This window comes from Halichoerus grypus, chromosome 7 (genome assembly GCF_964656455.1).
Source record: "Halichoerus grypus chromosome 7, mHalGry1.hap1.1, whole genome shotgun sequence".
In the NCBI taxonomy this organism is placed as follows: domain Eukaryota; kingdom Metazoa; phylum Chordata; class Mammalia; order Carnivora; family Phocidae; genus Halichoerus; species Halichoerus grypus.
Genome location: NC_135718.1, coordinates 31,106,182 through 31,131,674, shown reverse-complemented (window position 1 = coordinate 31,131,674; position 25,493 = coordinate 31,106,182). Strand labels below are relative to the sequence as shown.

At 46.4% G+C, this 25,493-nt stretch overlaps 1 protein-coding gene across 3 annotated transcripts in view; it reads right to left on the bottom strand.

Annotated features, from left to right (window-relative positions):
• PIK3AP1 (phosphoinositide-3-kinase adaptor protein 1) overlaps nt 1–25,493 on the bottom strand; it is a 113,480-nt gene that overhangs the window by 17,835 nt on the left and 70,152 nt on the right. For 2 of the 3 annotated variants that reach the window (XM_036111614.2, XM_036111613.2), the window contains exons 9-13: nt 15,937–16,032; nt 13,298–13,495; nt 10,539–10,604; nt 8,294–8,499; nt 4,900–4,972 (exon numbers count right to left, since the gene is read on the bottom strand). In XM_036111614.2, coding sequence (XP_035967507.2) covers nt 4,900–4,972; nt 8,294–8,499; nt 10,539–10,604; nt 13,298–13,495; nt 15,937–16,032 — 639 coding nt within the window. The remainder of the gene's footprint in view (nt 1–4,899; nt 4,973–8,293; nt 8,500–10,538; nt 10,605–13,297; nt 13,496–15,936; nt 16,033–25,493) is intronic. The other variant, XM_078077309.1, reaches the window with a different exon arrangement.

The window sequence follows — 25,493 nt, the reverse complement described above, 5'->3', positions numbered from 1 at the left end:
TCACGGGCCATGCCAGCCCCTCTGATCTATACCATCAACGTTCTGCACCATCCCAGCAAGAACAAGACAACCCCCCAAGGCTGAAGAAAGACTAGCACGTTATTATGAACAGACTCTTACTTTTTAATTATCATTGGTGTTCTAACCTAAATTAAAGAAAAACAGTCGTTTTTCTTTTCTAAGGCAAATGAGATTTCTAAATAAACAGAGTCAGCCCTTCTGTTTAGAATGGGCTCCGTTCCTAGAAAAGGTCTTTTAAGCAGAAATGCCATTTGTTAACCCTAATTTTCCTACAGATTGATGTTACCCTGTGTCAATGGTTTCTAAATGTTTTTCTTTTTTCTTTTTTTGGGGAGGGGTGGGGAGGAAGCAGAGTTCTTTTTTTTTTTTTTTAGATTGTATTTATTTATTTGAGAAAGAGAAAGAGAGATTGAGAGAACAAGTGGGAGGAGGGGCAGAGGGAGAAGCAGACTCCCCACTGAGCAGGGAGCCTGATGCAGGGCTCGACCCCAGGACCCTGGGATCATGAGCTGAGCCGAGGGCAGACGCTTAACCAACTGAGCCACCCAGGTGCCCAGGGAAGCAGAATTCTTTCGTCTGGTGAAAACAGAAGCTCAATGTGGAAAAAAGATTTTTTTTTAAAGGAGCTGCAATGGTCAAAGCAGAGTAGGTTGCCCTAAACCTGTCACAATCCTAATCTCTTCCCCCACTTTCCCCTACCCCACCCCCAGTGCCTACCCTTTACTCCCACAAGCACACATAAGCAGCACTGAGGCTACTTAGTGTGAAATAGCCCATTACAAGTTAGTATGCCACTAAATACATAATCGAGTTTTATGGAGTTAAATAATATGCCATATTTAGCCAACCATAAATGATGCCCACTCTTTGGCAGGTGATCTGATGCCCTTGGGCCTCACCATGTAGTATATGGTTCAACTTCCAAACTGCCTGAGGCTTTCTCTGGTAACTAGATGACAAGCACCCCCGCCCCCAGCGGGCCTCCCCCAGACACGGGAGCTGGTGAAGAAATGCCCAGCTCCCTGGCCCCTTCCATGGTGCTGTCCATTGACTCCCAGAGTCTCCAGGGACAAGAAGCTCCAGTCTCCACAGTGGTAACTGCACCTTGCTGGCCACCTCTCTTTCCCTCTCTCACTTCCCCACTCCCCCTGTGTTCCCTGGGATCATATCCCACCATTTGCTCTCAAATCCTTGTCAGGGAAGAAAAAGTTCTAGAAATGGATCACGGTTAATTGTTGTCTGATATTGTGGATGTATTTAATGCCACTGAATTGTACTTTTAGGCCCAATGATAAATTTTATGTTATGGGTATTTTACCACAATAAAAAACAAAAACAAGGGGCGTCTGAGTGGGGCAGTCAGTTAGGCATCTGACTCATGGTTTCAGCTCAGGGCCTGATCTCAGGGTTGTGAGATCGAGCCCCGCATTGGGCTTTGCACCGAGCACGGAGTCTGCTTGGAACTCTCTCCCCCATTCCCTCTGCCTCTCCCTACTGTGCTCTCTCTCTCTCTCAAATAAATCTTTTAAAAAAATGAAAATGAAAGGAAACTCTTGGTGCTGATGGGTAGAACATTCTCTCTATGGTGGATTGCATGTGGTCCCCAGTTGTTCTTGCTTAGTGTCAAATTAGATATGGTTTAATCTTCTAATAGTTATGACATTAATTAAAACCCCTAATGTAAAAAGTAAAAATACTTAACACCTCCCCATAAAACCTAGTCAGAGGGTCTTCTTGAAGAGTAGAGGGGAAGGGAAGCAAGGGCATTTAACCATGTTCCTTTGAAAAAATGTAGACCTTGACCATTCTAGTGAAGAGACACTGGTGGGTATCGCTTATTCAGAGCCTGATTAGCTTTGGCTGAACTTTGTATAATGTTCCAAAACCCAGGATTCCAGGGCTGGACCCTGGATGGCGAGTCCCAGCCCAGCGCACGCACCCTGGGAGGCCCTGCCTGAGAGGACACCAGCTGCTGGACGGGTGGGTGGTCTGTACAACAGTGCTTCCATGTGCCAGGCACTGTGCGAGACCCCAGCTATTCCCTAACTTGTTCAATCCTCACAGAAACCCTAGTGGGGGAGGCACTTTTATTTGTGCCCCTTCGCAGATGAGGACCAAGGCTCAGTTGGGGGACTTATCTTGCCCATGGTTAGGGGTGAGCAGTGGCTAGGAACTTGACCCCAACCCTGATGGCCCCAGGGCCCATGCCTGTACCCTTTACTCCTCAGCACATGTGTGTGTCTTGCTTCAATATCTCCACCGGTTGGGTGGTAAAGGTGTGATGACACCCAGTGGGCTCCGTTCTGGAGCCCTGGCTGCCCAGCACTCATAACTCCAACACTACAACTCTCTGGCCTTCAAACACTCATGCACCACCAAATCACAGCTTTTTTGAGGCTGCCTATGTGTCAAAGCGTGAAATGTTTCATTTAATCAAGGCTTCTATCTTTGGGTTCATGTGCTCTAGTTTTAAAAGGCACCTCGTCCCTTTTCCCACCTAGAACCTATTGTCTGACCCTAAGATGACTATGCAGATCTTGAACCAGATTTTTTGCCTTCAGCCAGGAGGGCAAACACGTGTGAGCTTGGGTGGTGGAAGCATACATTTAAGATCTAGTCACCCAGGCAGACATCTTAGGATGACCTCTCTGACCTTCTGCCATGGTTATAACCTCTGTATGCACCTTTTCCCAAACTGTCAAAATCATTAATATTCAGTAGGCTAGTACCATATGCAAAATACTGTGTTAGGCATTGTGGGGCAGGCTCTAGCTGGGAAAATCAGACCTACACAAGTAACAGACTAACTCATACATTACCCAATGGTGAAGATCATGCCTTACGGGTCTCTATGTCTGGCAGAGAACCTGGCGCTCAGTTAAGTGTTTGTGGAATGAATGAATGGTGTTACCAAACATTTTATTCCAACAGAGATTCCTTGAGCCCAATCAAGGTACTGTCCTACACGCTGGGGATTCAGCAGAGCACAGAACAGACAAGCTCTTGCCCTCATGGAGCTTACGGCAGGTGGCGGTGGGGAGATGGGCCAGAAAATAACCATGAGAGTAGGCACATAAGATAATTCCAGTCTGTGATATGTGAAAACAATGTGAGCAAAGGCTCAATGAGTTGTGAAGGATCGCTCTGGAGAGAATGTGGAGAAGGCCTCTCTGAGGAGAACTTACAGCCAAACTTTGAAGGAGGAAAGAGCCAGTCAGTGAAGACATGGGAAAAGTGGAGGGGGGACAAAGGCCTGGGGGAGGGCTGCTCTTGACTTGTTAGAGGAACAATAAAGGAGTCCTTTGGGACTAGAGCACGGGGTTGAAGGGGAAAGTGGAGGTGAGCTGAGGGGTGAGACCACGTAGGGCCTCTCAGGCCACAATGAGGAGTGTGATTTCACTCTGGGTGGGACCAGAGCCCCTAGAGGGTTTTGAGCAAGGGACTGGCATGATCTGATTTTTTATTTTTAAAAGGTCATTGGCTGCAGTTTGGAGGATTAACTGTAGAAAAGTGAGAGTGGACACAGGGAGACAACTGAAGAGGCTCCTCATTCATCCAGGAAGAGACGATGGCGGCCTGCCTGCAGCTGTGGCAGGGGAGACAGTCAGAAATAATCAGATTTAAGATGCATTTTGGAGGCAGAACCTCTGGGAATTGATAGTTTGAATACAGGAATGAAGTAATAGCAATCAGAGGCACAAAAAAGAAGTGCCGGATGAATGGAAGGGACAGTAGGTCCTATAAGTGCTCAAGTGGGGAAGGAATGCAGTGGCCCAGGAGGCCTTGCCGAGCAGGGGCTGCCGGGCTGGGTCTTCCAGCCCAGGAGTTTTCATACAGGTGAGAAAGAAAAGGCATGAGCAAGGGGCCTGTGGAAGGAAGATGTCATTTTTAAAGTCTGGGGTGTCACCTGCCTGGCCAGGGTCATGAGAAGTCAGGCTATTGATGGCAGCTGAAGACAGACTATAGAAGTTATACACAAACTTAGTCCTTCATTTAATGGGGCTCTACTCAAGATCCAAGAGCTTCTGAAAGCCTTTTATTGCCAGCTCTACTTGGTATAAGCTGGCCAAAATAAATCATAGAGACCACCATGCCGGAGGCTCTCGGTGGAAATATGCAATGTTGGCAAATGCCCATCACTGCTCAGGGCTAGGGGTGCCGAGAGGCCTGGTTGTACACAATTGGAATATATGGCCCTGCTTTGGACCCCCACTGCACATGGCCAGAGCCCTGCTACACCTGAGTCCTGGCTTCTGAAGCACTGTGTGGTGTGGACACCAATGATGCCATTCTCTGCTTCAGTCGGAAACAGATACTATGTGCATGAGTTTTCTCCTGTCTCTGCTCAAAAAACATGTCTTCCTAAATGCCAAGGGGAGACTCAGGTGCCTGGGGAAAAAATCTTATCATGCTCTTTGAGTGAAAGGATGGGAAATGCAGAGGTGAATCCATTCATTCACTTGCTGACGTGTCCTATGTGCCCGGTACTAGAGATAAAGAATAAACAAGACAGGGGCTCCTGGGTGGCTCAGTCGGGTAAGCGTCTGACTCTTGGTTTCGGCTCAGGTCATGATCTCAGGGTTGTGGGCTGGAGCTCCGCACAGGGCTCTGCACTGAGTGTGGAGCCTGCTTAGGATTCTCTCTCCCTCTCTCTCTCTGTCCTCCCACGCCCCGCATGCTCTCTTTCTCTCAAAAAAAAAAGAAACAAACAAAACAAAGCCATTGCCCAAAAGAACCTCACAGTACAGTGGGGTACCCAGATCTGTAAACAGGGTAACAGGCAAGCACTCTGCCCACTCAGGCCACAACAGAAAGGAGAGTTAGGGACAATGGATCATAGCAGCCCCCCACAATGCAGCACCCCCAAAAGCTACATACCTGCCTGCTTTCCTGATTTTTGCTTCTCTCTCTGTCTTCGGGTGATGCTGTCCCTTAGCCGCTTAAGATTTTCCTGGAAAAAAATTTAGTTCATTTTAAAAGTATATACAAGAAATATACCCTCCAGGCATTAAAAGTTTCTTTCCGATTTTATGCTGTTTGCAAGATACATCCCATTGCAATAACATCTCCAACATGCAAATGAGGCTGAGTGCATTTGTAATCAGCCCCAGAGAAATTTAAGTACTCCTAGAAGTTGTGCCTGAAGAGAAGACCCCTTTCCTACAACAAAGCGTCTCCCCTCCCCTCTGGTTCCCAGCTCCTTCCCAGCCTTATAACCCCCTGCCTTCCTCCTTGCAGGCTCCTTTAGCCAAGCCAGTCCTGTACGTGTCCGCAAACGCTCCAGGCACTTATCTGCCCCTGAGACTGGGTTTTCATGCCATTCCTCTGACCATGAAGGGGAGGATTCCTCCCCGTGAGTCTGTTCCAGGTCTCGGTCAAGGTCCACCTTCTGCCTTAAACCTCTCAGACTGCTCCGGTTGTGCCGTCTGCTCCACCTGGCGCTGAGTATGCCGCCGGGCCCAGTGCATTTGTGCATGTGCGTGGCTTTGGGGGGGTGTGTGTTGTCTCTTCAGAGAGACTGTGCACTCTCAAAGGGCAAGACACGAGGCCTTACAGCTTTCTGAAAGCCTGCAGTCGGGTCTATCAGTCATTAAACAAATGTTGAATAGACACGTGAGGGCCGAAATTTGTTGCTATTTTAGTCAGTAACAACTACCTCAAGGTGTCTGAAATCCGAGAGAAAATGCCCCAAGGACTAACGTCTAGACATCCAGAAGGGTCCCCTGAAGGAGCCACGGAGGTCAGACTGGGAGGGGTGTTTGGGCTGTGACTATAGCCGAGACTGAGCTTGTCCAGGAAGCAGCAGGAAACACTGGAAGGCGTGGGCTGGGCACAGCTTTAAGGTCTGACAGAGTGGAGGCGGGAGGAGTGAGCAGCAAGGAGATCCACCTAGACACTATGTGGCAGGCACATGACGGTGACAGAAGCTGGCCCTGGGGGAATGGAAAGGAAGGAGCAGATGCAAGAGGAAGAATCACAGAGCGGGACCAGGCAAGACATGCAGCTGGCTGGATATGGGGGACTGAGGGAGAAGAGCCCAAGGGATGGAAAGTCTCTGGAAGTGTCTGGAAGGTGACAGTGTGGTGAACAGAAATAGGGAGCCAGGAAAGGGAAGCAGCCTCAAGGTACAGTTTGTTGCTGGACATGCTGTGAGTCGTGGACACCTCAGCAGGACACACCCAGCTGGTGGCTGCAAAGGTGGGACTGGAAAGGGGACACGGACTCAAGAAGGACCTGAAGGGACCCTGGGTGGTGCCTACTCACGGGAGGGGAAGTGAAGGAGACAGAGAAGTGGACAGAGGCGTGGAGGAAAGGGGCAGCCCGCGGAGCGGTCTTCACACCCACCAGTCCCTGGATGGGGGATGCTCTAGAAATACCAAGAGGCTCTAGAAATACCAAGAGGCTCTTGGGGCACAGAGTAGTGTCAGCTCCCATGGGCTGGGATTGCCTGCCATGTCAAATATGAGCCCCTATTGTCTGCCACACCCAGGAGTTCTGGGCAAGTTCGTGGGACCAGGAGAAGCCTCTTGGATACAGATGGAGAAGGAGCGCTAACATTTGTTATGCGCTTACTGGGTGCCGGGCATGCCGAGTCCTTTACGTGGTTTACATTGTCCAGTGTTCACCCTTCACATTTGAGGTGGGAAACAGAGGTAGAGAGAGGCCGAGGTCATTCAGCCCCACATGACCGAACAAGTATGTAACTCGGACTGCCTGGCCCCAGAGCCTGCTCTTAACGACTGCGAAACATGGGCACGTGACCTGGCCAGGAGAAAGAACACTGTTGTTTGCCCAGGGCCAGGCTGTCCTGGGAGGAGGGAGGCGGGCCAGCAGAGCAGGGGACCCTCTGGCAGGGAGCACTAAGAAGGCAGAAAGTGTAGCGAAGGGAGCACAGACTCTGGCGTGAGGAAGGGCTCCTCTGAATCCTGACTCTCTACCTCTCCGAGCCTCAGTAGTCTGTAAAATGGGAACAGTGGTACTTCTCTTGCATGCACGCTGGGAGCAGCAGAAGAGATTAGGTCCATTCAACGCTGAGCATTGTCAGTAGACTGCTGGCACAGCTGGACAAACGCTGCTCGATGACTTACTTCCCCACTCGTCACCACTCTGAGACAGGACTCCAATCTCAGCAGTAGGTGGGTGCTGCTCCCACTGCCCCTCCCCCCAACGGCAGGTGTGTCAGGTCTTCTGAGGACAGAGATTAGAAGACACACCATGGGGAGGTGGAGAGAAAAAGCAACCATTCTGGTCCTGCCTTGCCCTCCACTTAGTGGGTAAGTGGTCTCGGACATGTCTCCTAACACCCTAGGCACAGCTTCCTCTTTTTAATATGAAGGAGTTGGACCACGAATATGCTTCCTAAAGTCAAGTTTGAGTTCTCTGGATTGCTTTAAATTATGCACGGAGTACACGTATGGAGTTATATAGATTCTTACAAAAATAACAGGAGTCTTGGGTGCCTGGGTGGCTCAGTCGGTTAAGCGTCTACCTTCAGCTCAGGTCATGATCTTAGGATCCTTGGATCAAGCCCTACGTCGGGCTCCCTGCTCAGCGGGGGAGTCTGCTTCTCCCTCTCCCTCTGCTGCTCCCTCTTCTTGTTCTCTCTCTCGACCTCTCTCAAATAAATAAATAAAAATCTTTAAAAAACAAAACAAAACAGGAGTCTCCTCTAGGAGCCTTGTCCTCCAATCCCAGTCTCCTGAGTGGTCACCCTTGGGATGGCCATGGGGTAGCCTCTCCTGACCTCTGCCTCTGCCTTTGTATACGTGCCTGCAGAAATACAGTTTGCATGTGAGTGTGCTCTGACTTGGGTGGTTTTAGGTCTGTGACTTGTTTTGTTGTCTTAATCCTATTTCTTGGGAACTGTCCAAGTTCTCTGAGTTCAAAGGTGTGATAGTTCTGTGGGAGTGTTGGCACTACGAGTAGAGAGAAGGGCTCTGAAAAGAAAAAAAGCCAGAAAGCCAAAGTATAGGGCCACATGCAGAGGGAAGCAGCAGCTGAAAAATTATGGTTGACAGGTGAGTCTTTGTTCCTGATCTCTAGCCTCACGACAACCAGCAAAGCCATCCAGCTCTCAGCCCGGGGGTCGTGTGGGTACAGACGACAGGGGACAGACATACACACGCAATGATTCGCAATGACACTCAGAACACCAGTCATGGGCCTGGCCACAGGTGCTCCATTAGGGCAGCACACAAGACAGTGCGGACCCCGCCCTCCCTTCTGCCCGGTGGAGAAACGGACCTGAAACACACCAGACAGAGCCCGTTACCTGCTGGAAGCGGAAGGACTCCGACCGCTTCTTCTGGTTGAGCTGCCACTCTTTGAAGTGGAGCACAGCCTCATCCACGTTGACGATGCCCAGCTTCACCTGCTCCTGCAGCGTGATCAGCTGCCGCTGGCCTGGCGTTTTCATCCCAGCAAAAGGGTCATATACACTCGACTGGGGCCTGTCCCTCCACGGTCGGACGAGAGGCTCTGGAAAGGATGGCAAAACTCAGGATGACAGCTCCCTGACTGGGGAGGGCAGGCAGACGAGTGGGGTTAACGAGGTCGGTCACGAGCTTAAGAGGACGGGTCTCAAAAGAACAATTACGTGTGGAATGAAGAAGGGGGCATATGACATTGAATCAGAGAGGGGGAAGCAGCTAATAATTTCAAAGCCTGTTACGCTAAAGTAGACAAGGCCACAGCATTTTAGGAGGTAAGAACAGGATCCACTGGGCAAGTCAACAGAACCCCCAAACCTGAATGATTGGGAAGCCATTAGACTAGCATTTCTCCACTTAGACATTATTGACATCTTGGACTGGAGAGTTCTTTGTTGTTGGGGGGCCATCTTGTATGCTGTAGGATTTGTAGCCTCATCCCTGGCCTCTACCCACTAGCATCCCCTGCCTCAGCTATGACAACCAAAAACATCCCAGACATTGCAGGCATCTTTGGGAGGCAGTGCAGGGAAATGAGAAATCACCTCCAGTTGAGAACCACTGCTTTAGACTAAAATCCACTCCCAGGAAAGAATATACAGGAAATTCTAGGCAGGATGCTTTTCCCAACACACTCCAGCCCTTTACTGTCCTCCCTGCCTCCACGCTGCATGGGCACCATGACTGTGGACCCATGGGCATGAAATGTCCAAAAAGACTAGAATGTCAATGGAACCATGATCTAGCTCCAATGTCACCAGGCACACATTAGGTGCTGGGTCCCAAGTGGCTCTCCTTGGGTTGTTCCTCTGCCAACCTCTCCTCCACCTGACAAATTCATGGTTCTCTGTTTTGGAGATTCTCAGGAAATATGAAGGCAACCCCTCTCTTTCTCCAGGCTGTGACTCCACTAAGTTCTGTGGAGAATGAGTTCCTTGCAGATGTGATGGGGCCATTGGGGCTTGTGAGGACAACCTGACATTTTACTGCTCATTTCACGTAGGGCTATCTCTGATTCTAAATTTCTCTAGCAGGACCCCCATGGGCATTGTGATTCAGGGAGAGAGCAAGAAGAAAAAAGAGAGATGACTTCAAAGTTCATTTGTCATTCTTCCAACCATTCACTCAGATCTGTCTATACACACCCACAAATCTTTCTCCCAGATTTGCCTTCTTCAAGGCTGTCTTTAATTGTGCTGGAAGACGGGGGGCGCCTGGGTGGCTCAGTTGGTTAAGCAACTGCCTTCGGCTCAGGTCATGATCCTGGAGTCCCTGGATCGAGTCCCGCATCGGGCTCCCTGCTCGGCGGGGAGTCTGCTTCTCCCTCTGACTCTCCCCCTCTCATGCTCTCTCTCTATCACTATCTCTCTCAATAAATAAATAAAAATCTTAAAAAAAATTAAAAAAAAATAATTGTGCTAGAAGACGGGATGTGGGGAGAAAACAAAATGCATATGCCAATCAATTCCACTCTCCTATTACCTAAGTCCTTGGGATGCCTTCCAAAGCTTAGATGGTGTCATGTCTCCTTTTCAAAAGAATCATCGATGGGATAACACTGAATGTCTCTCTTTAGCACAAGGAAGTTAATCAAGAAAAAAGGAGTGCTTATCTCCTCATACTTCCTCAAAAAGTCTTTTGAGGAGGAAAAAAAAGGAAGAAAAATGTTACTCAACTGCAAGCAAAATGTCTCTTAAATAAAAGCTGAACGAAAGTGTTGTTTAGCTAGTAGATAGGGTAAGTAAATAGCATGGTAGGACTGCATCTTTAGGTAAAGCCTAGGTGCCAGGCTACCCACTTTCATCCTGTTGGCACCAATCTCACTATTGACACTGTTTTGTGTGCTGTCGCAGACACGTTCTGGTGTGTTCGTGTTCTCGGTATGATCAATTCGTACACTATTCTAGGGAGCCCCAATCTCTTCCCCTCTCCCCTTACCATCAGTACAGCACCACCTAAGGGGTCCCCTGGGCCTCTCTGTGTTTCAATGCTAAGGAGACGTTACACCTGCAAATCACTGAAACATGAACACTTCTACCACCCGAAAGTTCAGGTCATACAAAAGGAAGCTGAGCCCATGGAGCTTACCTTTCCTGATGCTCTCTGAGGAAACATAAAAATTCCCAGGCCGCTCTTGACTTTTTTCTGCAAAAACTATGAGATAAAGAATATTCTAGGTAAAAGCCAAATCAGATTTCTTTTTCCAAGGGGCTTTATAATATTTTAGATATTTACTGGAAAAACTACCAAAATCTTATACAAAAACAGAAATGATGGATCACATTTTGGACCACTACATGCAGTTCTGTAAGTCACAACTCCAGGAGGAGCCAATGAGGGTGCCAAAGCTCAGGGGATTAGGGGATGAAGACAGTCCAAACAGAAAAGGTCTCAACGCCAGAAAGACAAAGCCAGCCAGAGGACACGGTGGATCATTAAAGGAAAGGGTAATGTGAACAAGGACGTGAGCTGGGCCCTGGAATACCCGAACACCTCGAAGCTGGAGAATAAAAGGAAGTGCCACTCAACACGTCAACAGGTGCCATAAGACAAAACTCAGAGCAGTGGGGCAGATAAAATGCGTGCACAGCTCCAAAGGGACTTAGATGAAGTCAGTCGTGAGCAATGGACCCAGCAAAGCTAACAGGAAAAACGGAGAAGTGACAGATGCTTACTTGGTGGTAAGAATGCATAGTGATGAAGGTTCCCTGGGCTCTGGAGAATACTCCCCGGATTCAAATCCTGCCTTGGCCACTTAGGAGCCACATGATCTTGGACAAGAGGCTTGGCCTGTCTCTGCCTCAGTTTTCTTATCTATAGAATGATGATGATAATAGTACCTCCCTCCCTGGGTTGTTGTGATGATTACATGAGTTAATATATGGAAAGTGCTTAGAACGGTGCCTGGCACAAAGAAGCACTCAACATTAGCGAAAACTTGAGGTGGATGCCAAGAGCGCAGCAGTACTTGGGCACGCTGGTTAACACGACTGATAATCTGCACGGTGCTCTACAGTTTATAAATGTATTCTCCCATCTGACCCTCACTATCAGGCTCTGCAGAGTATATTAAGTATTATTATGATACATGCATTGATGTATATGTGTATCATTATGAGACCCATTTTACAGATGAGGAAAGGAAAGCTAAAGAGAGTGAAATGACTGACCTCATGTCCCAGGCTGGGAAATGCAAAGGCTGGAACATGAACCCAGGGGCTCTGGCCTCCAGACCACTGCCCTTTTTGTCATCTCCTGCCTCTCTTTTCTTTGCTTCCCCAGTTGCCTACCCAAGGCCTTTGGGGATCTTTAGGAATCACCCGTGCCCCTGTCCTAGCTCCCCACAGTGAGCCATAACACTAACGCTCTCTCCTTCCCTCCTGCCATTTAGGAATTATCAATATATATTCACATGCTTCTTCATTTGGGTTCCCTTAGAAGCAGCCCTGGGGACAAGGATCCAGGTGCACGGAGTCAATGTGGGTAGTGATGGAGGTGAGACAGGGAAGTGGATAAAGCCATACAGGGTGAGTATCCAGTAAGTTACTGGGGTGGGCAAGCTGGGAGCTCTGGAAGGCAATGCAGAACACGCAGCTTGGAGTTCTCCCAGCAGAAGGGCAGGGGTGCTCAGCCACCAGCCCATCCATCACTGGTTGCTGGGGCTCAGGGGTGCTAACCCCCCAACCCTTCCAGCCTGCCTCGCAAAAGGGCAGAGGAGGCTCCGGCTGCCAGAGAAAGCGGTCAGACTAAGAAACACGGGTCCTGACAGGCAGGGTGCAGCCAGTGGGCACAGAAATATACAGAGCTGGGGATGTGGGCAGGGCACCAATAGTGTCTGCTACACACGCCGAAGGAGATGTTCCCCAGGGGAATGGCAAACCACAAGCACGGAGAGTACTGGCTATCCATAATGTCCCTTGGCTGTATTCCTACTCAGTGTAGGATTTGCCAGGTTTAACAAACGAAAACCAAAACTGAAAAAAAAAAAAAAAAAAAAAGGATGCAATATTTGAGAAAGAAATTATTTGCTGTTTGTCTGAAATTCACATGTACCTGGTAACCCTGTACCTGGGGCTCTGGTTGAGGGCTACCTTCCCCAATTTGTGATTGCCTTTTGTCACACCTTCCACAACCTTATGCTATTAAAAATGGGATGGGGGTCAGGTGCACAGTTCTGACAATTCTTAGCTCTTACAGTATTTGGAATCCTATCAATACAATCAAGCCCTAAAAGACAGCAAAACTGAAAATGCATCAGCATCTAACTGATATCCCAGGGACCACTATGAAGAAGTCAAACCCAGCTCTCACCAATTTGTATCAGTGTAGGTAGGTAGACAGCCTAGCACAGTGGCTGAAAGCCGGGACTCTGGAGTTGGATGCCCTGAGTTCAAATCCTGGTAATAGTGACCTCTGTAAGTCTCTGTTTTCCTCATCTGTACAATGGGGATGATAACAGCCCTTACCTAATACGTTATTGTAAAGACTAAATTACATGTTCCAGATAAAGTACTCCTGGTAGGTTTCAATAAATGTTAGCCATTAAAAATTAATAATAATAATATTTCAGGAAATAAAAATTGACCAGGGTTCTTGCCATTTGGAGTAGAGGTAAGTCTTTATATTGCACATGAATGCATCCAGGAAAGCCTGAACTGAATGTGATCATGGCCCATGGGCCAGCTCCAAAATCTGCCCCAAGCTCTAACCCCATCTCCTGGGGCTGGTTAGAGACCATTCAGAAGGGGACAGTCTCTGAGCAATGGTTCAGAAGTTAAGAGGATCTAGGGAATTCCTGCTGAGGAGCCCCGAACACCCCACTGAGCATCATTCCCTGCCACACTTGCCTTTAGAAATGTATGGCTCATTGTCAGGCAGGTGGTGAGTGCCAGGAGCACTGGCCTCTGGCCTGGGCACCGGGACAGGGGGTCTGTTGGCCAGGTCCACATTAAAGGCCTCATCGTCATCCACCGTGTGATACACATCTTCTTCCTGACCACCATGGTGTAGCTCCCTCTCCAAACTGGTCATTCCCATGCTGTTACCTAGAAACACAGAGAAAGGCGCCAGAAAGTAGTGACCAAACAAACTGGGTGATTGACAGTCATAAGAACAGAGAGAGTGACCATAACTTATTTGTCCAGTACCGCCCTTTGGCAAAGACCTTCCCCTATATCATTTCCTGTATGATTTACTGAGAACCCCACTCGAAGCAACTGAGAAAACACTGATATCACCTTAATTTGCCACCCATCAATGCAGCAAAAGGGAGTGAGCATTAGGCTCTATCATCTTAATTTTATTGCTAGGATTCAGTTATTCATCCCATTGGGACTAGAGAAAAGAGAGCATAGCCTCTAAAGCTGAAGGACACTTGGAACCACTGCCCCGGTGCCCGGGCAGCAGCGTAAGGGTGGCCAGGAGTCCTCCCCACCAATGGCTCCAGCATCCTCATCCTCCCCATCAAAATGACCACAGCAAATCCTTGCTGTGGACGTCCTCTGTATGAACTGCTATCCCAAGTATATTACCCACGTTACCCCCTTTGACTGTATCACAACACTGTGGAATAACTACAATCATTATTCTCATTTTGCAAATGAAGAAACTGGGGCCTTGGGGAATTAAATAACTTGCCCAAAGTTACGTAGAGCCAGACTGGCATCCAGGAAAGCTGGCTCTAGAACTTGTCTCAACCTCCATGCTCTACTGCTTTTTTTGCAACCTTTGCCCCCACTCTGCCCTCCATCAACCAGAAAGAATTAGGACAGAAGCTCGCCGCTCCCCCTCTGTCCCTGGGGTCCCACAGCCATAAGGTTTTCCCTGTCCCCTTCCTGGTGATCTGTGCTGGGACCCGAGTGTAGTGTCCCCTTGGCTTTGAGAATCTCAGCAGACCCGACTGTATGCTATTGCCCTTCATACGCATGAGCTGTGGTGACCTCGGGCACATCATATAACCTCTCTGAGCCTGATTTCCCTCTGAGCCCTACTCACAGGAGTACCGTGAGGACAAAATGAGACGGTACAGGAATGGCACCCAGCTTGGCCTACACATAGTAGGTGTTCTCCTCTCACTTCCTTCTTATCCCCAGCACGACGCATTCAACGTATCTTTATTAAATGCCCATTTGAGATACAGGAATGAATAAAGCTTGGTCCTTCTTCCTATGGGATTTCCAATCCAGTGATTTATTGGAAGTTTTTTAATTGCATCTTTTCTGAGCTGTGGGGAGACCGCTCTTGGCTTCCCTGTGTCCTGGTCCAGAAGACTGACTGACCGGGGGTCCCAACTCATCCAGGGGCTCTGAGTTCTAATGCTCTGCCTTCGAGAAAGTTTACAACTACTGGAGAAGTTCCCACCTATTCATCTTTGAACATCTTGTACAAGGGCATGAAGAAATTCTGGAGAGGCTTGTCTGATGTCAACAAAATGAGGTGTCCTGGGAGAGCTGCTGGCTACCCTACCAGTGACAGTGATTCCCAAGGTGCCTGCCCCCATGCACACAAGTTCTCAATTCTGCTTTTATAGCGTGAAAGCAGCCATAGACCATACTAAATGAATGGATACAAAGTGTTCCAATAAAACTTTATTTTCAAAAACAGGCAGCTAGCCAGGCTATGGTTTATCTACCACTACTCAGAACTGTTCTTTCCTCTTCATTGTCAAAACTACTTCTCCCATCCTGAATCCCATACTCTTAGCATCCTGCTTTCTATGCCTACTTCATCAACAGACTCCGCCCCCTGTTTTATAAATGATTATAAATGATTGGACAGAGTTAAGGAGTTACCCACACAATTCAACACCCTCCCTCTCTGATCTTCAATGATAATGACAACGACAACAACAACAACAATCATAAACCTTCATTGCTTGCTCTATGCCCAGCCCCGCTCTGAGGCCCACTAGACAATAAGTCATTTAATTCTCACGACATTTCACCTGAGGACACTGAGGCCCAGGGGAGTTGAGAACTTGTCCAAGGTTTTCCAGCTAACTGAAGGGGGAACTAAATACAGATCAGAGTTCGTGTTCTTAACCATGACACAAGGCTCAACTTAACAATGTTTGTGTATAGTCCCCTATGCTCTCCACATTCACCAGAAAGTCATCTCTTAAGGGCACCTGATCACATCTTATTTTTCTCTGTGTCCTCCAGCCCAACATCCAGAGCAGTGCTTTGCTCATATTGGGTACTCAATAAATTTTAGTCAAATAAAAATAAGCATATCCATTTTAAAACAGGTCTTGTTGGAGGCAACTTGTTACCCAAATGAGTGGCTCCAGTGGTAGAAACTCCTGACCTACTGTAACAGGCTGATGGGGCAGCTCACGGGGATGGAGTGTCTTCAATCATCACACCATATGCCAGGTATGTGGCAGCCCATTCCTTTAATGGAGCAACCATCATATGGAACCAGGCAATGTTCTTACATTTGCTTCTCTTTCCCTATTTTTGCTTCCCTGCTCACAGTTGCAAATTACCTTCTAAAAACTTGCGGATCATAGAATCCTTAGTAGTCCGAGAGAAACCATCTCCAGGGATTGGATTAGATGTACTGGCCTGAAGCATTTCGACATCTAGAAGAAAAGGAAACTGAGAGTTTATATGTTGTTATTCCACACAGGCAAGGAGATTTTACAGATGGATGTACAAGATTTGATGAATCAAGAGATCTTGAATCAAGAGATTCAAGAATTCATGAATCCATCCATCTTCCCATCCATGCATGCATCCATCCATCCATCCAGCTATCTATCTACTTAATAAGAACCCCCTGTAAGTATGAGGTATAAAGGAGAGCAACATTTCCTAGACCACAGGACTCAAAAGATATAGATATTATGCTCTTTTGCATTTGAAACAATGGGCTTAGTTTTTAAATGTATAACCATTGCATTGTTTTTAACAACCAAAAACCAATGGGAAGCAGGAATAACAAAGAATAGGTAAACTGTGGTTTACTCAAACAACGGAACAGTATGCAACAGTTAAAAAGAACATGTTGGAGCCACTCTTATCAACGTAGTGCCATCTCAACAACATAATAGTACCATCTCAACAGCATAGCAACAAGAACTCTATTTCTAGGTCACCCATGGACTTGATTATTTAGAGGGAGGAAGCACATTGACCTTTGGTTTTCACTCTTAAACATAAACCCACAAAGACCAAAACCGTGTGTGAAAACCATTCAGGTCCCATAGTAGCTTCTACTCTAATCCAAGTAACCAACAGTGCCCTATTACTTTATGACTCTGAAGTATGCTTTTTGGGAGCAAAATATTTCAGCCTTGTATTAAAAGTAGAGCTTTGATATTATCAAAGATTGCATTCACTAAGTCATATCACATAATTACTGAGAACTTATTTGCTTAGGCAAAATAATGTAGTTTGAAGTTGAATAGTTTACTTTGAGAAAAAATGGTTTGATTTTAGTCAATATACATAGATATGACATTGCCTTACCACTTTGATCTTTGGGGACCAGCTAAATAAAATCTGGTGAATTTGTACGAAGATTTCGATGCAACTATTTATGTCACATTTCCCAAGAACAGTCACTGAAAAGAGGTCATGATCATGAAGTAATGTGAAGGATAATAAACTTCATATGACACAATCCTCGCTTTGAAACAAAATATTTGTATATACATAGAAAAAAAAAGACTAGAGAGAAATACATCAAAATGCATATAGTGGCTATTTCTGAAGCAGTATAGATTGTGGACATTTTATTTTCTATTTTATACATGTCTTTCTCTTCCAAATTATCCACGGTGGTTTCTGGGGCTTTCATAAATGAGAAAAACCTTATTAACACTTTTTTTTTTAAAGATCCAGGTAGGGGCACCTGGGTGGGTCAGTCATTAAGCGTCTGCCTTCAGCTTAGGTCATGATCCCAGGGTCCTGGGATCGAGCCCCACATCGGGCTCCCTGCTCCATGGGAAGCCTGCTTCTCCCTCCCCCACACCCCCTGCTTGTGTTCCCTCTCTTGCTGTGTCTCTCTCTGTCAAATAGATAAAATCTTTTAAAAAAAATTAAAAAAAAAAAAAATAAAGATCTGGGTAATTATGACCAAATATGTACAATTAGATTTTCAAAGCAAAAATAACTTCAGGTTATTGAAAAAATAAAAAAATAAAAAAATAAATTGTGGTTCACCTGTCAATTATCAGATCAATTGATTTTTTTAATTATAAAAAACGACAGATTTTAGGGGTGCCTGGGTGGCTCAGTCGTTAAGCATCTGCCTTCAGCTCAGGTCATGATCCCAGGGTCCTGGGATCGAGCCCTGCATCGGGCTTCCTGCTCAGCGGGAAGCCTGCTTCTCCCTCTCCCACTCCCCCTGCTTGTGTTCCCTCTCTTGCTGTGTCTCTCTCTGTCAAATAAATAAATAAAATCTTAAAAAAAAAAAAAATGACAGATTTTAAACTTTCCAGGGACCAGACATTACATTATTACAAAGCACAGCTCTTACTTCCATACTCCTGTGATAATCAAAATATAAATTTTATAACCATAAAAAAACATAACATTGAATGAAAAAGTTACAGACTGATGTTTTCGGAATGATATGGTTTATATAAAGTTTTAAGGCCTATAAAACATTACATGCTGGGAAGGATAAATGTTGAAATCATGGTAATGGTTACTTCTGAGAGGGAGGGGGGACAATGGATTCCAGAGAGGATTCATAGGGGGCTATAATATGTAATTTAAAAAAAAACCTGAGACAATAAAAAGAAAGAAAAAAGAAATGCATACTCTTGATGAATTAGAATCTTTAACAATACAACACTTTAGAAAATCAATATAGAATGTATTGCGCCCAAGAAGATTCTACTTTTGTATTTGCTTGTATATGCAAAAAGAAGCTCTGGAAGTAGATATAAAGAATTAACATCAGTGGTTCCCTAGCACTAAAAAGATGAGGGACAAGGACTGGAGAAAGATTTTTCACCATTCACCCTTTTATAGTTGAGTTTTTTAACCTATTGAAAAAAATAATATAAAGAAATATGGGGCTTGGATCATGTTTGTGTTACCTTAAATATAATCCAAAAAAGAAGAAGAAAAACCAATTCCTTTTTTCTACCTTTTTGGTTTATTGTTTCCTGACACAGTGGAGACATTGCATGGACTATAATGTACCCCGATACTCTCTAGTCCAAAGCTCTGCGGTTCCGGATAGGAACCTCACCTGTCACCGCTGAAGTCTATAACGTAAACGACAGAGAGATCAGGGTGACAGAACAGATTCTGAAACATACCCAGAGGTGTTTTAATTTTAAATTTCTGATAAGAACTCACAAGTAATTCATTCTTTAAAAATTCAAGACCGGAAAAATTCCACTTATTTGAGATTTCAGTGAGTTCAACTCACTGAACTGTGGCTTTATGGAACACTTTCCCCATGGAGTTAGAAACTTGGGAAGAAAGGTGTATTCTGTAGGTATGAGCCCTGCTGGGAGAAGGACCCTCCTCTACCTGACAAAGACCCTGTATTACTCTCCCTCTAACCACCCTTACCACAAACCCCACCCCACTAGCCACCTGACCTTGACCCAGCCAACTTTTGAAACTCCTCATTTACACAGCAATAAAACATGGAGGAATCTATCCCAAAGTAAAGACTTGCTTGGATCAGACATCCCTAAAGATGAGGGGAGGGAGAAATTCCACAGGCCTGGTGCAGCACCTTCTAGGAAATCACAGCCCCCTCAGTCTCAAGCATCGCCAAGAACCTAGGCAAAGCAACACCAGGACAATTTCTTTTCTTTTTTATCAAATTCAATTAATTAACACATAGCGTATTATTAGTTTCAGAGGTAGAGTTCAGTGATTCCTCAGTTGCATATAACACCCAGTGCTCATTACATCACATGCCCTCCTTAATGCCCATCACCCAGTTACCCCATCCCCTCCCCCCCTCCAGCAACCCTCAGTGTGTTTCCTAGAGTTATGTTCTCCTATAGTTAAGAGTCTCTTATGGTTTGCCTCCCTCTTTGTTTTTATCTTATTTTATTTTTCCCTTCCTTCGCCTATGATCCTCTGTTTTGTTTCTTAAATTTCACATAGGAGCTCCAGGACAATTTCAATCACCAATAACCAAACCCCCCAGGCTGGCAACGCCAGACTGCAAGTTTCACAACCAGCCACCCCTGTTGACAATGGTAACACAGTCACGCAACAGCCTAGCTATTTTCACTAACAAAGTTCAATTTGAGAGAACTGATTTCCACGTCCAAGAGATAGATGCACAATTAAAGAAGCCTCAAAGAGTATTAGAAAAATAAAATGTGGAAGAAACTCGCCGCAGCAAGAGCACCCCTGGCTGGACCTGGTGTGCTAACATAATAAGAATGCAGGCTTCTGCCTCTGGTACGATGACCCTCATCCTAATATGCTGGGGGTTTTGTGGGCTAAAGCATTAAAAAGAAAAAAAGAATGAGCACTAGTAATAAAACATATCACTATCAGGATCCCTTGATACATTGCACTGAGGAGGACCTAATACCATTTCTATGGTATTCTTCCAAAAATTCACAACCTCGGTCCAATCACAGAAAACATGTGATGAACCCAAACTGAGGAGCTTTCTACAAAGTAAGTGATCAGCACTCAAGACAAGGAATGACTGAGGGACTCTTACAAAGTGGAGGAGACTAAGGAGAAATAACCACATGCGTTGTGAGATGCTCTGTAGGCTCAGCGTCTAAGATCCCATCAGCATCTAGCATCTTACCTACGGGGTTGGGGAAATCTAGTGCAGTGTGAACAAGGCCTAGAGGTCAGTTGGTGGTACTGCACCAACGCTTATCTAGCTTTCGTAATTATGCTGCGGTTATACAAGAGCTAGTTATCAGGGAAATCTGGAGGAACGGTATACAGGAACACTAGCGTTTTTGCAACTTCTCTCTACGTCTAAAAGTATTTCAAAATAAAAAGTTTTTTGTTTTTTGTTTTTTTAGAAAAAAAGGAGAAAGAGGAGGAGGGGAGGAGATTTGAAAAGCAGAGGAGGAAATGCAATGGGAAAACTAAAGAAGCACATCCCCCAGGGATGACCTACGCTGACCCTTCCCTGTCCACCTACAGACCACATCACCTTCCGGTGACACTTGTGAGCCATGCACATTGAGTACTGTGACCCAGGTTGAGCTAAATGAGCCACCTGTGACAGACAGATCTTTTTCCTTTGTTATCATGCCTTAACTGGATCTGCTAAATATCTGTCCTGTGACCTTAGTAGAGTTATTTCTCCTCCCTGAGCCACCCTGGAAGGGTGAATGAGAGGCTTGGGCCCTAGGGTCAAAATGCATAGGTTCCAATTTTGATTCTTCCACTGCTGGCTGGAGGACCACGACACCCACCAGTCTGACACCAAGCAGACTTTTTAGATCCACCTGATGGTTCAGGCTCCCAAGATGACCATGACCATGTTGGCACCAGGCTATTCAGGAGGACGCAGGACGCAGGAGAGCAGGATGGCACCAGGTGCCATTCCTCCTCGAGGGCAGTCTTTGTGCCAGTCCAGCAGTTCACAGGCAAGGAGAGGCGATCCGGGTCAGGCAGGTGGAGGGGCCACCTTGGTGAAAAGCCCCATGGCCCACGGGAGCAGCATTTCTCGTGACCACTCCCTAGGCAGCCTTCCAGGGTCCCCACGAGCAGGCCAGAGTCACTGCTCCCAGGGAAGCCCAAAGTGTGCTATCCCTTTGGGGTACTTATAGTCCACATATAGCTCCTCCCAGTTCCAGATGCAATTTACCAACCAATTAGGGGTCATTTTTATCATAGGCAATGTTGCCTAGAAACACAGTCGACATTTGACTCTTATTACGTTACCAAGGTAACAGAGCTGGAAAGTCAACCGAAGGTCAAATTCTCGAGCAGAAGGGGAAATGATAGCTGTTACATTAACTCTTCGCCCACAATTATCTTGGGTCAAGTTGTTTAAATCCTCTCAGCTTCTCTTTTCCTGTCTGTAAAACGGTGATAATAGTAGTATGTATCTCATAGGTTTGCCATGAGTATTACATGAGAAGCTGGCCAAGTGCTGAGCACAGTGCCTAGCCCAGAGAAAAGTCCTAAATAATGCTAGCTGCTATTACTATTACTATTACTATTATTACTATTATTGTTATTATTAAATTCTATACCCAGGCTAATGTCCTAAGCAGAGAATAGTTTTTTAAAAAGGACTGAATTTATACTTTTCTTTTTTTTAAAGATTTATTTCTTTATTTTGGGGAGGAGGGGCAAGGGGGTGGAGAGAGAGAGAGTCTTAAGCAGACTCCCTGCTGAGCGCAGAGCCTGATGCAGGGCTCAGTCTCACAACCCTGAGATCAAGACCTGAGCCGAAACCGAGTTGGACGCCTAACCAACCGCGCCACCCAGGCGCCCCTATACTTATTCTTAATAGTAACTTTGTTGGACGTCAAACCTCCTTCAGAGTTTATTACTCTGCTTATGGGTTAATTCTAATATCTGAATTTCCACACATATTCTCAAATATCACATGTATTACATTTCCTAGTAAAGAATTATACCCATTCAACATTTTTATATTCGAATATACTTAAAGCATAGGGGAAATCTTAAGATAACAAATGCCAATGCTTTACAATAGAATTATGTGTGGAAATCTGACTCACACACAAGGCTTGCCAAGCATTTTCTGGACCGTGGCTCTTGAACACCAAGTCCAAGACAGAAAGAGCTGCAGGCTTCTCTCCTCCTTTGCCAAGGCTCTGCCCATGCAGCCCAGACCTGAGCTGGAGGCCCCATGCCCATTTACCCTGTGCTTTCCTGAGGCCCATCACGTTCTTTATTCGTGGGCTCAGCAATGAACACAGAAATTCTAGTAGCTCTTCACTGCCTTCTGGCCCCATCCTGTGCTGCCAGGATCATAGGTAGAGGCTGATCTTAAAGACAGAGGCTAAACCCAGAGGATGCGAGGCATGGCCGGAAGAGCAGGATGGGCGCAGCGTGCAGGGAGGATGAGGAGGGTGGTCTGCAGATGCAGGAGAAAGCCTGGGGATCCGCAATCAAGACTCTGACTCATCCGCTCAGGGTACAATCATAAGTTAGAGGAAGGCAGCAACTGAAGCAGACAAGCAAGAGAGGTGAGGACACTGGCCACTGACTGAGTGACCAATGCGGGTCGACATCACGGTCAGAGGTGGCAGTTACCTGCATGGACTCCGGTATCCTGGAGAACTGGGCTCAAGCCCTGGCTCTGACTCTTACTAGCTCTATGTCCTTGAGCAAGATACTTGAGATCACTCAGCTTGTATATGACCATCTGTAAAGTGGGAATACCTAACAGTACCTACCACACAGGAAAACCGTAGGGGCCGGTGGAGACAATGCTTATAAAATATTTAGCAACATTGCCAGGCACTGAATATTAATGGATGCCTTTATTATATAGAGGCAACCTAGGTAGTGTCTTAGTTTTCTATTGTTGCTGTAAAAAAGTTACCACAAACGTAGTGGTTGAGAACAACATAAATTTATTACCTTACAGTTCTGTAGTTTGAAAATCTGAAACGGGTCTCACTGGGCTGAAATCAAAGTTTTGAGAGGACTGCCTGCCTTTCTGGGAGCTCTAGGGGAGGACCTGCCTCCTTGCCCCTTCCAGCTTCTAGAGGCCGCCTGTACTCCTTGGCACGCAGCTCTCTTCCTCCATCTTCGAGGCCAGCAATGCTGGACTGAGTCCTTCTCATGGAGCCCTCTGTGGTCTGTTTTCTGATTCCTTCTTCCACTTCTCAGGACCCCTGTGATTATACTGAGTCTACGCCCATCATTCAGGACATTCCCTTTACCTTAAGGCCAGCTGAGTAGCAACCTTAATTCCCGCTGCAAATTTCCTTCTCCTTTGCCAGGTCATCGAGCCCTTTCACAGATTCGGGGGCTCTATTGTGCCTACCACAGATGGAACCCAGGATCAGCACAATTAGCCTGCCCCAAATTCCATTCCTGTACGGGGCTGGCAAGGGCCATACGACATAGGGCTTAGGGCACACTCAAGCAAGTCCATCGTGGCCACATGGGGCCTCAGCAGCCCTGGCCTGACGAGGGCATTACACACTGCCTCAAAGGAAGTTACCTAAAAATGACTTTCTTTCTGCTTATATTTTAAATAAGATGATTCTTTTTATACTGAATTGAACATAAACATCTCAGAGGTAGACCAAGAACAGCAAATATATACATTGGCCTCCATGTCCCTATTCTGTGTACTCAAGGCAAACGCTCATCAGTCGTAGCATTCTTTCTGGCCACGGGATCCTCAGCCCAGCCCCTCGGGCACTCAATACCAACGAACTGACACTGGCACATGAAGTTACTTTTCAAACACTATTTGCCATATCTGTATTAGGCAGTAAGTCCTAGTAATAACAGACACTACCTTTGTAATAATAAAGAAAGTGCCCAGTTGTTGGGAGTTTGTGAGTAATAAGACTCTCTCAAACTCTAAGTGTGACAACCCCGTGGGCACATACAAATCAGGCACACAGTGAACACCACAGGAGTGGCTGAAATACACCAAAAATTCTGCAGGTGAAGGCAGTCTGCTTCCAGACAAAGGACTTTTTTGTAAAGGAATCCCTCCATTCCTGGATGCTCAGGGTTTGTACTTCAGATTCCAAGCACTTAACCTTCACCACTTGTCAGTTAAAAATAAACTAAAAAGCCCAGAAACATGCTGGTCTAAGGAGAAAGTGCAAAGTTCTTTCACTTCAGCAGAGACAGAAAGAAAAAAATATATATATATAACAAGGAGACCCAGAGGCCACAGTCTTCAGGGAAGAGCCAGCTGCGGAGTTAAGGCTGTACCTCATTTAGGGAGTCAATCAGAAAGAACCCATTCCTGGGAAGAAAGAAGCTTGAACAGATGAGAGAAATCCTAGGCAGGCACTTAATTAAGGAATGAGTCAAGAGCAATAATGAATTTTCAAAGAAGCCCATATGATACTCCTCAGGGGACATAAATCTATATCATTTAGCTGCGGTGGAAACTCCATCCAGATTATGTGTTGTTAATTTAATATAAAACCCAATCTGAGTATATAATACAGTAAAATGTCAGATGCCGAGAGGCTATTCTTCTGGAAAGGCTCTCAAGCCCTGAAAGCAGGCCAAGAGAATTTTCTTTTCAGCAAGTATTTTTATAGCCAAAAAAGAGCCATAGAGCAAGGAGCAGCCTGGGAAAGCATTTGACGATGACCTGAAACCTGACTGGTTCCACCTGCGCTCAGGTGGAATAAAGTGCTTTCACTGGTCACGTCGGCAAGGTAGTCCATACGCTGATGAAGAAGTGATGGGAGGGAGAGAGACAGAGGGAGGGAGCGGTGGTCACACACACGGGGAGGGGGAGAGAGAGAGAGAGAGAGAGAGGAGGGAAAGAGCAATCTGAAATTACAGGGGCTAAGGAGGAGTGGGCAATGAAGAAGGAGGGGCTAAGGATGAACGGGACTAGGAGAAGAAACAAGTCTGGCCGGTCTCTTACGCAGACGAGTGCCTCGATACAGCACTCCTGGCCGGCACACAGACACTCGGCCCGGCAGGAATCTGTCTATGAGCTGAGTTCGCGGCAGGGTGCAGGGGGCACCACAACTTGCTAAGTCGCACACCCTCCTCCCCTCATTCTCCACGTCCGTAGCGGTCCCCTCAGGGCACCGCGTCCTCTTCCTCCATGGCACGGTCACGGTTTGTAGTTATATATGTAGTGATGCGGTATTTTTGTTTCATACCCGGCTCCAGAAGGACAGCTCTGGGAGGCAGGGATCATGCCGTCTTGTTTACTGACTCCCTGTCACCTGGCACAGTGACTGAAACCCACGAGAGGTTTGAGAAATACTGTTGAATGAATGAATGTGTGAATGGACAAACTGGGGAGGAACAAGCACATGAATATGGACAGGGAGGTGTCTGGGCTTTGTGAAGGACTCCGGGCATTTTCCAAGCCGAGAAAAGAGAAGGCAGCAGGAACAGTGCGAGCAAATTAGAGGAGACGGGGAAGGAAAGGGCAGCC